Below are 14,269 nucleotides of genomic sequence, written 5' to 3' on the forward strand. Positions count from 1 at the left end.
TAAAAAAAAGAATCTTTCTTGGTTTCATGGAATTGGGTATTTTAGATAAAAAATCACTTTCATTCCTATCTATGTCACGCTCAAATTATGACACTCAACTAACTTATAATTTTCATCCCCAATAATGAAACAAAATATCTTTATTTATTTATTTTGTTTTGCTTTACGACAATAATAAATAACCAATATTACTCAGTGGGTTTCATGTGACATTTTCATGTATCTAATTTAGCTTTTTTAATCTTATTATTATATGAATGTCCATAGCACTAGTTTCATATCTCCTTTTTTGCAATATCTTATCCGATTTTGCACTAAATGAAGAATCTTGTAAGTAAAATCGAAAAGAGAAAATTAGATCGGTAAACAAAGCATTTCGTGTTCACTTATGATTGGGAAAAAAGTTGCATCTCAAAAATTTGAATAAGAAATATTAGCATGAGCATTGTTTTCTCTTTTCCCTTGTCCTATACCTTTCATAAGGTTTTGCTTGGGAATATATAAGCAAGTCCAAATCAAGATAAAGAAAAGGAAAAGGATTGATGAAACCGAACCTTAATCCTTTAAATTATAATATAACCGTTTTGTAAGTGAAAATTTAGTTTAATTTAGGTAGAATTCATAGTGGGGTAGTTAAGGCATTATCATCGGAGGAGGTAATGGAATGATTGAGATTATTTTATTCGATTTCAAATTTGAACTTTGAGAATCGAGTGCTTCTTAACAGAAAGCTCTTTCCTTTTCATAGTGAATCTATCCAACACAAATTTAAATTAGGCGGACTTTGTGAACTTCAAATATTAAAAAAAACGTGATGGCATTAACTTAGAACAAAATACGGGAAATTGACATAAATATCCGTTAATTTGTTTAAAAAAATATATGTTATATATATTAGCTAACAAATATAAATATTTTTAGCCGAGCTTCCAAGTGGTAATTTCTCAAAAGAAATATCAAAGAATTGAAACCCATTCACAAAAAATAATATATATAAAAAAAATAACACGTTTGATTCCATTATTTGTTACGCCGTTGTTAGGTGGATTCTTAATTTTTACTTTATGACTTCAACCTTAAAAATTTTTAAAAAAATTATCATTCTCAAAGTTAATCAATTCATATCTATTACTTAAATTTTCAAAACTTTTTATACATAATTATATTTTACATCAAAATTACCGATTCAGATAAACCTGTTACCTTTGAAGTGCATCCACCCCATTGTACATTGTTAATGCAAAAAATAAGTAGATGGTCCCTGACACTTTAAACACTTTACTTTATTCCACCGATGATTTGTCTTGTCGCAATGACATTGATCAACAACTTAAATTTAAATATATTATACTATTAGCTACTTTAATTAATCATATAAAAATTCTAACCAATGATTTTAATCAGAGATTAATAGAAAAATATTGTTGATTCCAAATTAGAAATTGTTAGGTTAGATACCAGAACATGTTTCTTATTTTTGGATTTCTTTCCTGCACCGTCTTTTGTGTTAAGTTGGCAAACATCCAATATGCACTAGCATGATAAAATTTTACTAGCTCGATATTCAATGTTTACTTCAAATTAATAAATTACATAATATATGTATATGTATACATATAAAAATTAAATCGTCCGGTACAGTGCAATAATTGTTGTGAATTATGAATATCAAATTGTTTTTTATGATAATAAATTTATATATGTCAAGTTTAAATAAAAATTATGATGAAATGAGTACAATTGATTGTGAAGTGAAACTGGATTCTTTCAATTGTCGGTACTTTAATTACAGAACAAAACGAAAACTTTTTGAACCGATAATAACATAATTTGACAATTACATGTTCATCGATTGGTTCGTTACTATTTTAAAAGATTTGGCTTTTATATTCTTGGATTTTTTTCTTTTTAGAAAGTGTAATATATCATTTCAAATAAAATTTCAGATATTTTATTTTTCTCATTCCGATTTCAATTATGAGGTTGATTAACTTTCGCATCAAGGCAGAGTTAGTAAGAGTTCATCAGTTCATTCGAAACTCTTTTGAAAGAAAATTACACTAATATGTGTTGAACCTTCTTGCACTTCTCTGTGTGTTTATTTCTTCATATTTTAAACTCTTTAATAAAAATCATAACTCTGCTGCTATTTTACATTATTCATTTAACATATTATTTCATCAACCAAATATAGAATAAACAATTAAAAATTGTACTTATGATTCATTACACTGTGTTTCAAACTTGATCACTAAATCAAACAAAAGAATATATTAAAACTAGCACTAATATTTAGTTTCTATTTGCCTAGTTTACTCGTAAAATGACAAGTAGATGGATTTATTTGATGTGATATATGGAACAGTTGTAGTAAATTATTCGAATTTTAGGCCATGTTCCAAAAATTTACTATCGAACTCGAAATTGAAAAGAAATGATAACAAGATATCAATAAAAATTGAGGAATATAATCATTTTTGTCTTATTATTTTACACCAAAATATGCCTGAGAATAATGTTTTGATAGAAAGAACTTTCACTCATTTTCTTACCCTTGATTTACGTTCATTTTTTAAATTGGAATCAAAAGAAGTCACATAAAATAGAATAATTTAAAATCATGATATTTCAGTGTCATTTGTGAATAATTTGTTAATTGTTGATAGGTTGAATATAGGATGAAGTCATATATATTTGATATTAACCTACATGTTACATTTCTAATTATTATTTTTGGTTCGTTATTTATAACTTTTAAATCATAAAGATCCAATATATGATTTTGTGTATAATTCAACTTTATAGCTAGCTAGGTTGGGTATAACTTTAAAGTCATATCAATCTTTCTGGTATTTCATGTCACATTACTAAAAAAAAAATACTTTCTTTATTTGTAACTTTAAAATCATAAAAATACATATAAATTGTGAATAATTTAATAAATAATTGAATTGAATATACTCGTACCGATACCCAACATCATGACTTTCATGTCAATGTTTTTGGCTTTTTTATTTCTTTTCTAGTTTTGAAATCATGACGATCCATCATAATATATTAAGTGTAATTAAATAAAATTAAAGAGACTAAGTATCGCATGATATCATATTGATTTATCATGATTTTACTTTTCATTATTTTTAAATGTATTTATTTTTGTCTCCTTGAGTGTTTCTAAGAGACGATTAGGTCGATTATTAGCATAATGCGATACTAATACGATATGTCATGACTTTTTCTTTTCTTTTTAACATCTCTTCTAGAAGCTCGCCTTTTGCTCTCTTGGTATTATAAGCAAACAACAAAACTTAAAAAATTAAAGTAGGAGACATTAACCTTCCAAACCACACCATCTTATCTTTATTCTTTTTTCTTTTTTTTTTCTCACTTGGTGTTCGGAGCCCATATTGAAGCTCGCTCCCAACAAGATTTTCTTCATATCAAGGGCTCGAACTCGAGACCTCTGGTTAAGGGTAAAACACTCCCACCAGTGAATCATATCCCATGTTGATCACACCATCTTGTCATTATATCATAATATCATATTAAATGTCATGACTAATATGCCCACTAAATTGAATAAGTAAAATATATGAAGTCATATTAATATTTCATCCAATATTGAAAATATTCTTAGATTTGACATAAATTATTATTTCATACTTAAATTATTGATAATCTTAATATCTAACACTGAACTTAACTATATTCCTGATTAACTGAACTTAAATATACCCCTGATCTTACAACATGAGTAAAATGCATCTCTAGATTCTCGCCAAATTCAGAGGTTTGCAATACTTTTCACCGCTTTTTTGTTAAAAGCCTGAGAATTTGATATCACCTGCTATGTCATGTAATGATTAGGGTGTAGATAAGTTTAATTAATTAAATAAAAGAATGTTTATAAGTTTGTCAATAATGTCAAGTTCGTCTTTCAAAATGGCTCAATTGGTTTGGAGGGTGATTTTATCCACACGAATGACCCATGATCGATCTCTTCTCAATGCCTTCTGAGTCGAGTCTTTTGCATAGGACTTATCTAATGCAGTTTACATCTCCCATGTGGTTTAGTACATTCTCTTTTTTAATTTTTGCTGGGTGATATTTTCTTTTCTTTGACCACTTCTATTGCTAACGTAAGGTTGGGTATTTTAATTCAAGTTCTTTTTGCATATCCCCAATACTATGCAACAAATATTAAAGATAGATTGAACTTTCAACATCTCACAAAATACAGCGACTACTCAAAAACTAAAATCAACCAGTTCTTCTGTTACCTCATTTTCACGTCTCCTCGATTCATTCCCAATTTATCACGATACCAACAACCACTTGGCAGACTGGTGGGCCCAACCCTTTCTATGTCTTATCTTTTACTTTAAGAAATTCTAATAACGTATCACCCCCACACTTCCCATCAATTTACGACCATATGCCACTCATGGTCATGGGAATAATGTAAACCGCGTTTGCTTTACAGAGAAAACGATTATTTGATGTTCTTTGAAAGTGATCAAATCCATTTCCATTTTGCTCAATAACCAAACAAGGACTAAACGAAGAACAAAGAAACTGTAAAGCCACAATCTTTTTGTAGAACACTGGAAAAAAATTAAAAAGGATTTAATTCTTCAAAATAACAATTCAGAAAAGGAGATGAATTTTTCACACAACAAATTCATGACTTCGAATTAGATAAATATATAATAAAAATATATTTTTTCGAATTACTCTCTAGTTTTGATATTATTTTTGCGTTCGTTGTGCGTCTCTCCCCTCTGAGACGACGAAAAGCATAATAACAGCAGCAGCAGTTACGGAGATCGGAATTCGATCTCTCTCCATTTTTTTCATCATTTGAAATTTGATTATAACGGTAAAAAGGACGCGGTTTTCGTGTTATCCTTTCAAACTTTAATGATTTTTGCTGCTTTCACGACCGGATTCTCCCTCGCGATCGCTTCTCGGCCGGCGGTTTTGTAGTCATAGCTACAATCATGACGATCGGAGTATCGATGTTCACCGCAGAACAATTCGCCGCACCGGCATCGGAATCCGGTCAATCCTACCTTCCTTCGACAACCGGAGCAACGATTCACCTCTCTCTTAGCCGGCGGTAAGCTGTCCTTCAGTTGATCCTCCTCCTTTACCATCATCCAATCTCCAACTTTCTTCAGATCTTGACTCATCCTGTCCAGATCAGACTTCCTGTCCGGCAACGACCTCAACGAGCTGAATCTCGCCGACTTTTCAGATCTGACCAATTTCTCAGCGAACTTGTGAGGAATCGTCACCGCCGACCCCGTCGGCGAGCTGGATGAAGTTGAGGTAGCCGCGGTGGTGGCGTTGAAGCACTTTTGACACATATTGTTTGTGGCTGGATTTCCTGTGACTCCACAATTGATGCAAAGCGTTATAGTTTCAGGTACGGCCTTGAACTCCGTCTCTTCTTTTTCCGTTCTCTGAGCCATTTTTTTTGTGTAAAATTTAAAAATTATGACAAAATTCGATTGCCTGCTTCAATCTAGAAAGAAAAAATACGAAATTCGTAGAGCGAGAGAGAGGGGATGGGGAGAGTGGTTTGTGGTTTGGTTTGGATGAAGAAATGGGAAAGAGGGGAAGGAAAAATGGAGATTTTAAGGAGGAGAGAGGTCGGTAATGGCGATGGAATAATGGCCTCATTGGATACGCGTATCAGGCAAATTGTGGGGTGAGGGTGATGTATTGACGATAATACCCCTATGAATTTTGGGGTAATTATGGAAAATTTGATGGGTCGAGGGGGTATGCTTCTTTCTAGATTAGGTCTGACGTGTTCTTTACTTAATCGTCACTTTTGAGGATATCTTTTAAAAAAAAGAGCTACAGTATTTTATTTGTATTTCGGTGACCTCTTTAAAAATAAAATAAAATAGGGGATATTTTATACAGGCTGGATAAGGTATGGAAAATGGCTCTTTTTATTAAGAGGACAGCTTATAGATGTTTATGTTTTTACCATTTCCATCCTTGAACTCCCTGCTGCCCATCCCTTCCAACTCTCACAAATTAAATACATCCAAATATGTAACATGTTAAAAGTTTGGCATAAATGTCTTTTAGCTTAATTCAGTTATATTTATGTCCTTTAATTTTGTATGGATATAGACACCTAAGATTATATAGAATTTAATAATAGATATTAATATCTTCAATGTAACATAATACAAGTAGGATGTCATGCTATAAATTATCATATAAAATGTTATATAGGGTATATGTGTCTATTTGTGTACCCAATATTGGAGGACGCGAGGGTTTCTTTTATACTTGTCTCAATGCCATTAAAAGTTTCTTCTATACTTGTCTCAATTAATGAGACATGACTATTTAACTAGGGCATAAAAAAAAATTAAAATGAAATTTATGGTCTAAAATAAATTTTTAAAATATTTATATGACTATTAAAGGTGAATTTATTGTTAGAATCTTTAATTGTTTTTAGTTGGAAAAAAAATTAATAGTTGAGCAACGAATAAGTTTAGTAGATCATTTTTATGGAAAACTTATTTATACTGTCGCACTTAATAAATAAAATATTAGATAAAAGGTATAGTTTTTTAATCCTTATTTCCCTGAAAGCATGAGCTTATTGTTAAATGTTAATTATTCATTCTAGACCATTTTCAGTGTTTATAAGAATTACAATATCATGATTGTATTCATTGATACAAATTATATTCATTAATATATTTGATATAATTGGTTTGCATCAACAAATTAAATATATAAGTTTTTTTATATAATTGTATTCATTGATAAAAATCAATTGTGTCTATTGTATATGTGATACAATTAACAATTAAATATACAAATCAATTATATCTCACTTGCTTTTCATCTCTCGCTTCTCATCTTTCTCGCTCAATCTCACTCACCTTTCTCCCCCGTCTCTCAATCTCATTCATCCTTCTAGTAGCTAATTTTTATACAAATGTTGAGTGACCATTTTATTACTATATTTTTTTAAAAAAAAGTAGTTTTATTATTTCTTTTGTAATGAAGTATAGTAAAATTTAACGAATCACCTGTAAAATTTATTTATTTATTAAGTATACATGACAATTAAATTTTTTTTAAAAATATGTTATTAGTTTATTTATTTTATTTTATTAAAGAAAGTAGGTTAAATTAAGAGTATATATCTTCATAGAAGTTTGTGATGATATCAAGTTATCAATCCTATTATCATGATTCGCCATGTTATTACCACTTAGGTGCTACGTGACATAAAGTTATTCATGTGGAAGTTCTAGATTGGAAGAAGGTTATCCCATAGTGGAAAATTTTAGAGACATGTGGAGAATCTTAGAATTTCATGAATTTGTATGGAAGGTCCTTGGAATCTTCTAGCTATGTAGAAATTCTAGAATGAGAACTTATTTGAAAATATATAGGAATTTAATTGACAATTATTATTTACATATTAGCCGCTAAGTTAGTAGTATAATTAGAGGGATATCCATTTGTAAATGAAACAACTAGCAAGCAATTATAGTATCTATCTTCATTTCCTTAGCGATCAAGTATAAAAGACTTATCTGAGCTTGCAAGATAGTGAAAGATTCGTGAGTGAGTTGTCAAGTGATGTAACTTAGTAAAAATTTAAATTCGTGATATTATGGATCATATACGGACAAGTAATGAAGATTAGGTCAAAGAATCAACCTCTAAGCAAATATCAAAACACAAATTAAAAAAATGAACAAGATAGTAACGTTAAAGGCCCAAGTTGATTCACTGGCCAATTTTTCTAATAAAAATTTAAACGTTTTACTTCTATCTCTTACGTTGCAAATGGCTGTCTCTCTTGACTTACCAATGAAATTAATTGGGTCACTTTAGGCACGTGAAATGGTAACTTAGTAAATAAAAAAAGGTTCCAATTTCCATAGCAAATTGCAATACAACTTGGTTTCCTCTTTGTTTCCCCACCACTTGACTTGATTTGCCTAAAGACGGCAAATTTATTTATTGAAAAGAAAAAAATAGTATTATCTTTTGCCTAGTGGTCATACATGCAAGTAGAGGTTATATTTGTAATTTCACACACACCTTGTACCCCACAAGTTGAGCGGCTTTGAGTTGATAAGGAGAAAGGAAAGCAGAAAAGGCTAAATGTCTCAGCTCCAGCTTTACAGCCGCCCACTCTGACCGTCTTTTCTTTTTTCCCTTGGTTGTCATTCTTGTGGGAAGAGAAAATATTCTGATAAATGTATTATTAAAAAATGTGTTAATTTACAACTAATTAAAAATTATTCAAGTACTAAATTGAGGTTATCTTGTGTTTTGTATGATTAAAAAATTACTAATAGTCTTTGATATTTAAATTTATGAGAGAAAAGAAAATGAAAAATAGATTCATGAATTTTGTGTATTAAAAAATTGATGATTTGTAAGAGGGGAATAAATTTTAAATCAAAAGATGTTTTACGCCTTGGTGCTATTTTTCTTAATTTAATAGAGTAATTCATTGAGTGCACATCTGAGAGATGGATAAAATAGATTCTTATACTTAATTTATGATTTGAATTTGTTTTATATTACGAGTGTGTTAGATAGGTGTAAATGAACATTAAATAATATTTAAATATTAGTTGGAGTAGTGGTATGAAATTAATATGTCGAAAAGTGAGTGAAGTCGCTTCTTTCAATTGTGAAAACAATTTCTTTGAGAAAGATAATAAAAGAATTACCTAATTACATAAATATTTTTATTTATTTTTTTAAAATTTTCATAATTTGAAATAATTATATATATTACATTACTTAATAATTTTATATCAAATTAAAAATCATAACATCTAGATATATGGTTTTTGCTATAGATATACTCTAAACTATTAATATATATGGAGAAAAACGAGCGAGAGTGGAGGGAGGCGAGTCAAAGACTCAAATAATGTATCTATACACATATAAAAGAAGAGATTTAGATACATGTGAATTTATTTTGATATATTATATTTTAAAATTTTTTTACCATTATATTTAAAATACATCTATCTATCTAGATGTACTAAATTTATGTCTCTGGTGATCCAAACTGACATGATAGGTAATTTTAGAACCTCAGGAAAAGTTACGTAATTAAACTCCAAACTAATGAATTTGTGATTTTTATTTAATATAATTCGACACCTAAAACACCACAAAATGACTTCCTTTTTTTGGTGGAATATTATTGAAAAAGAAGCATTATGATGTGGATGTAACAAAAATGAATATTTGATGACATCCACGTGGCACCTTGAAGCGGTCGACGTGTATTCTTTGCATATAGGCGTAGTCCAATTTTCCTCTTAACGTCCCCGCGTCACCTAATGCGCTTCCTTGAAAGATTCTACGGTCACATTATGGAACCCACCACCATATAATACCATTTGAATAGAATTAAGGAAATATCCTTCTCTTTTGTTTGGTTTATATATAAAAGAGGATGAATAGAAGAAAAATGGCAAAAGGTATACTTAGTTTTGGGATCATAAACAATACAATTAGATAGAAGTTAAAGAAACTTCGTTTTTTAAAAAAAATTTCTTGATGTCAATTCCTATCCTCTCAAGCTGCCTAGCAATATTAAGGCAAGTCGGAAATCATTGAGTTACTTTGCTTAGAAGTGAGGAGAGAAATGAAGGCAAGTCGAAGCAGTTTCTTCTTTTACCTTGTAATGAGTGAGAATTACTTTCTTCGTTCTTATTACTTATCATTTTTAATATATAAAAAAAGATAACTTTTTGTTTCATGTTTTAACCTTAAGATTATTTTTTTTTAAAATCAAAATCATATACTAAACATTAATTAATATAAATATTATGATAAGTTATTCAGAATATTAAGCATTTTTTAAAAAAAATAAATATAAATTTAAGTAAACAATTAAAAATAAACGAATGAAGGACCTTTTTATATATTGAGCCCACAAAACTATTCCCCATTATTAAGTACTCCTCATTTTCTACAATTTCCCTTTCTTCCACTTATTTTCTGACATGGACTTGTTTTCTCATTTACTGTATTTTTTCTCCCTTTTTTCATAATATATCTTCCTAATTACATTGACATAGGAAAAGGTATAAGAACTCAAATTGCATGTTTAAATGTCTAGGTCTATTTTCACCTTACTTGTCAGCAGAGACTTTTCCGATTTTGTAATGTTTGAATCAGTAAAAATCCGTAAAAAGACAGCCGAAGAAAAATATAATGAATGCTACAGAAACACTTTTTGTTTTCAAAATGTTATTAGAGGGCAGTCTGGTTGCTGGTAAGATTGTAAGAACAAAAAATTATTATTTTCTCCGTTTTTATTTATGTGTTATCATTTTAGATTTCACGCTCCTTAAAAAGCTAGATAAGTTTACCGTATTCTTATTTAGTAATCTCTTAAAAGTCAATTTTTTAATAAATGAACATGAATTTTTTTTTATTAATTAAATTGACCAACAAACATGAATTAATCATTTAATTTTTTTATATTGATCAAATTCATATTTTCAAGACTAATAACTTTTGAGAGTAAAATAGGAAAAATAATAGGTGCATTGATTTTATAAAAGATAAGTATTAAAAAATATTTATTTTTAATAAGGACGACATATAAGTAGAACTGATTAAATAATATATTAAAATCAAGGACATATTTCGGTAAGAATTTGGTGTGCCCCGACACTCGGTGGCTCGGTAAAATTTTATATAAATAGGGATAATTGTACAGAATGACAAACTTATAATCTAAAATAAATGGAGTAGCTATTGTTTGATTTAATAGCGCCCCGCAGCAAACGTTTGTCAGTCGCCTCTCTCCCTCCAAATTCTCGCTCGCCACTCTCCCTTTCTCGCTCGCTCCCTCTGTGCTCGCCTCTCTCGCTTTATCCAACAGAATTGTATAAATTGCGTTTTTGTTTGTTTAAAGCGAGAGAAAATTGTATATATACACATGCAAATACATATATATTCGTCCTATACACTTATAATTATACAATAAAAATATTCTCCTGCCCAGTTCTCTTTTGCCTTTCTCTCTTTCTCGTTTTATACAAACACAGATTATACAATATGATGTAGAATTTATGTTTGTATAATATAAAATTTATGTTTGTATAAAGCGAATGAAAATTGTATAAACACATGCAATACATATATATTTGTCTTATACACTTATAATTATACAATACAAATATTCTCCTGCTCAGTTCTCTTTTGCCTTTCTCTCTTTCTCGTTTTATACAACACATATTATACAAATATAATGTATAATTTATGTTTGTATAAAGCAAAAGAGTGAGCGATTTTTTATATACAAATATTTTTGTCAACGATTTATACAAACGAGAGGCTAACAACAATTTATACAAATGGCCTGCCAGCGAAATTATACAAATCTGAAGAGGAGCCAACGAATTATACAATTGCTTTTTTTTGTATATATGTATAGCGAAATAGACATAGCTTTCAATTATATATGTATAGCGAATTATACATATATATGTTTGCTATGGAGCGCAATTATGCAAACTTTGTTATAACATACAAATATGATTTTTTTGTTTGCTATATGTGAAAGTTGCTCATATAAATATATAGATATTTTGCATAATAACATAGTATAAAAGAAGAGGAAATGGCTAAATGACCCAACCTATTATTGAATTTTCAACTACATATTTATATTTCACTGGCCATTTCTCACTGAGCTATTTTAAAGTATATTATTTCCTCCATGAAGTATCATTATCAGTCACGTGTCTTGTGGTGAAATACACGTATTTGAGACGTGTATTTCACCGTTTAATAATTATTATTTTTTTAAAAATAATCATTCTTCCTTATCCTTTCTTCCTCAATCATTTTCTTCAATCCTAACTATAATAAATTAAACCCCATTTTTAACCTGAATAAATCTCTATATCTCTAACAATTTATAAGAACGAAAATTCAGGTCAGCTTTTCATCCACTCCGAATCTCTAGAGTCTAGAAGATAGCGGTCCTAATAAAATCTTTCATTCACCAATTCAACAATCTTTTCATATGTTTTTACATTTCGTTCGATTTCCTTCATTAGACAATTCTATATACACATCGAATGGATCATGAACATTCAAGATTAGATTCAACCTTCGACGATTTCGTCAACGGCTCAAAACCATCGCTGATGAGAAGACCAATTTGTAACACCTATTTGAGAAACCTCTCTCTCTTCCTCATTCTTTCTCCCTCTAATTCTAAAAATGTAGAAGAAATTGTTTTGTTTCCGTTCCTTCTAATATGTTTGAAAATATTTTTTAAAAATACAATTACTTCACTTTAACTTTTTTATTCTTGAATCCATGACTTTTTTTAAAAAAAAATAAATGGGTTTATTCTTAAATCCATGACTTTTAAAATAAATATAAATCCAGTGGGGTCATAGAATTCTCATAAAGTATAAGTGTGTAGTTGAAAATTTAGTAATAAGCTTGAGAATTATTTGAACATTTTCTCTATAAAAGAAGTGATTGGCACTCAAAGTGAAAAACTGACTTTTAATGTTGTAACTAGAGTACTAAAATTCTACACGTGAGATGCAATTTCAAATCCTCATATATGCCTTTGTTCAATGCAGATTAATGATCCATCATGCTTTAATATGCCATGATCTACTCGGAAAGGCTTTCTAATAATAGAATTTTGAAGACCGGACATTAAGAGAGAACATCAAATGAGACTATATTATATGTTAATAGATTCATAATATTTATGTACTAACAGAGGCGTATCTAGAAGGGATTCCGCGGGTTCACATGAACCTATGCTCTCCTGATCTCTATATTATATATAGTAGTGTTATATATTTTTAAAAAAAATTTAAATATAGAGGTGTGAACCCACGTTAAAAGTAACATATAATAATACAATGAAGATTGGGTGCACCTCTTTAAGCAAATATAGAAATTTAAATCTAATATCTTTCTTATTTTTGTTATTAACACCTCTCCAAGTGGTTATCGGTAGCACTTTTGGCGTTTCCATCAATTTTTCTTTTATTTTTTTGCTTTAATCTTTCAAAATTTTCAAATGTGTAACATTGAAAATTCCTTAAAAAAATTAGCACGGTATAATTTTTATATAATTAAATCAAATATGTATATTAAAATTTAAAACTAGTAGTATTATATATGTTGGACCTATAATTTTTAGAGTTTAACGGTTCAATGTCAAGAACGTAAAGGTTAAACCGATCAAATTTATATCTTAGATGCATTTTTTCGTAATAATACATCCATCCTTACGAAATCATGAATACGCCTCTGTGTAGTAAGTTGTCAAATGAATCATGTTAAGAAGTCCAAACCTATACGCGTGCATTAACCCACAAGATGTTCTAATAGACTCCGAATGAAAAACTCAAGTTTGGAGGAATAACAAAAACCATTAAAGTCCTACAACTTACAAGTGAAGACTTTATTTTTATTTTTTGTCTTTGCTTATTTACACTATCATAAAATAATTGGATGAATCTCTATTTGTTTTATTTCATTTTTTTCTTGATTCATCACCTTTTAAACAATACAAATATCTAAAAATATTATCAAAATCATACACAAATATAGATGAATAATGTGTTCAAACTCTTATATTTTCTTTTAAATACTACTAACATTAACTCAACCGTATTGATTTTAAAAAGAACCAAGATAATAAGACGTTTTTGAAAAATTAAATTTAATTATATAAAACAAAATAACTAAAAATTCGATATGATATAAAATTTACAAAACTACCATCGAAAGTATCATTATACCCCTAACTAGAGAAAATACATAATTACTCCATTAAATTTGTACCATTTTTTGAAGTAGACACCTAAAGTTTGCGGGGTCCTATTACCCAAGAAACTATTTATATTCACGATAAATACACCTTTTTCAGTCATTTCTACTGCAATTGTGTTCTCACAAAAATTAGGCGCGAGTAGTATTACAGCCCCAAACCAGTGTTAAAATACCATGTGGCATTTTAAATATGATTTTTTAAGTAATAAATTAGACCCATTTTTTAAGTAATAAACTTCTCATCTAAGTAATAAATAGCCTTTTAAGAAGCTTTTTCAACCGGCCAAAAACTAAAAACCACCTTTCTTTCTCAAATTTTGTATTTTAAAATGCGATATTATTAAATTCTATCTTCTTCTTTTCAAAACTTAACTAAGTAGTTTTCTCTTTCCTAAAACTTAAAGAACGAAATTGG

General features: G+C 29.1%; 1 protein-coding gene across 1 annotated transcript; it reads right to left on the reverse strand.

The window, feature by feature from the left end:
* Positions 1 to 4,749: 4,749 nt before the first annotated feature.
* On the reverse strand, positions 4,750 to 5,738 carry LOC125833660 (zinc finger A20 and AN1 domain-containing stress-associated protein 5). Its single transcript, XM_049512830.1, has one exon. It carries the CDS (start codon positions 5,472 to 5,474, stop codon positions 4,911 to 4,913), a length of 564 nt encoding a protein of 187 aa, XP_049368787.1. The 5' UTR covers positions 5,475 to 5,738; the 3' UTR covers positions 4,750 to 4,910.
* Positions 5,739 to 14,269: the final 8,531 nt, after the last annotated feature.

This window comes from Solanum verrucosum, unplaced genomic scaffold, assembly GCF_900185275.1.
Source record: "Solanum verrucosum unplaced genomic scaffold, falcon-dt-bn FXZP01000307.1, whole genome shotgun sequence".
Classification (NCBI taxonomy): Eukaryota; Viridiplantae; Streptophyta; class Magnoliopsida; order Solanales; family Solanaceae; genus Solanum; species Solanum verrucosum.

Excerpts from the sequence above, each read along its gene's own strand:
- LOC125833660 (XM_049512830.1), bottom strand. The coding sequence starts at position 5,474 with ATGGCTCAGAGAACGGAAAAAGAAGAGACGGAGTTCAAGGCCGTACCT.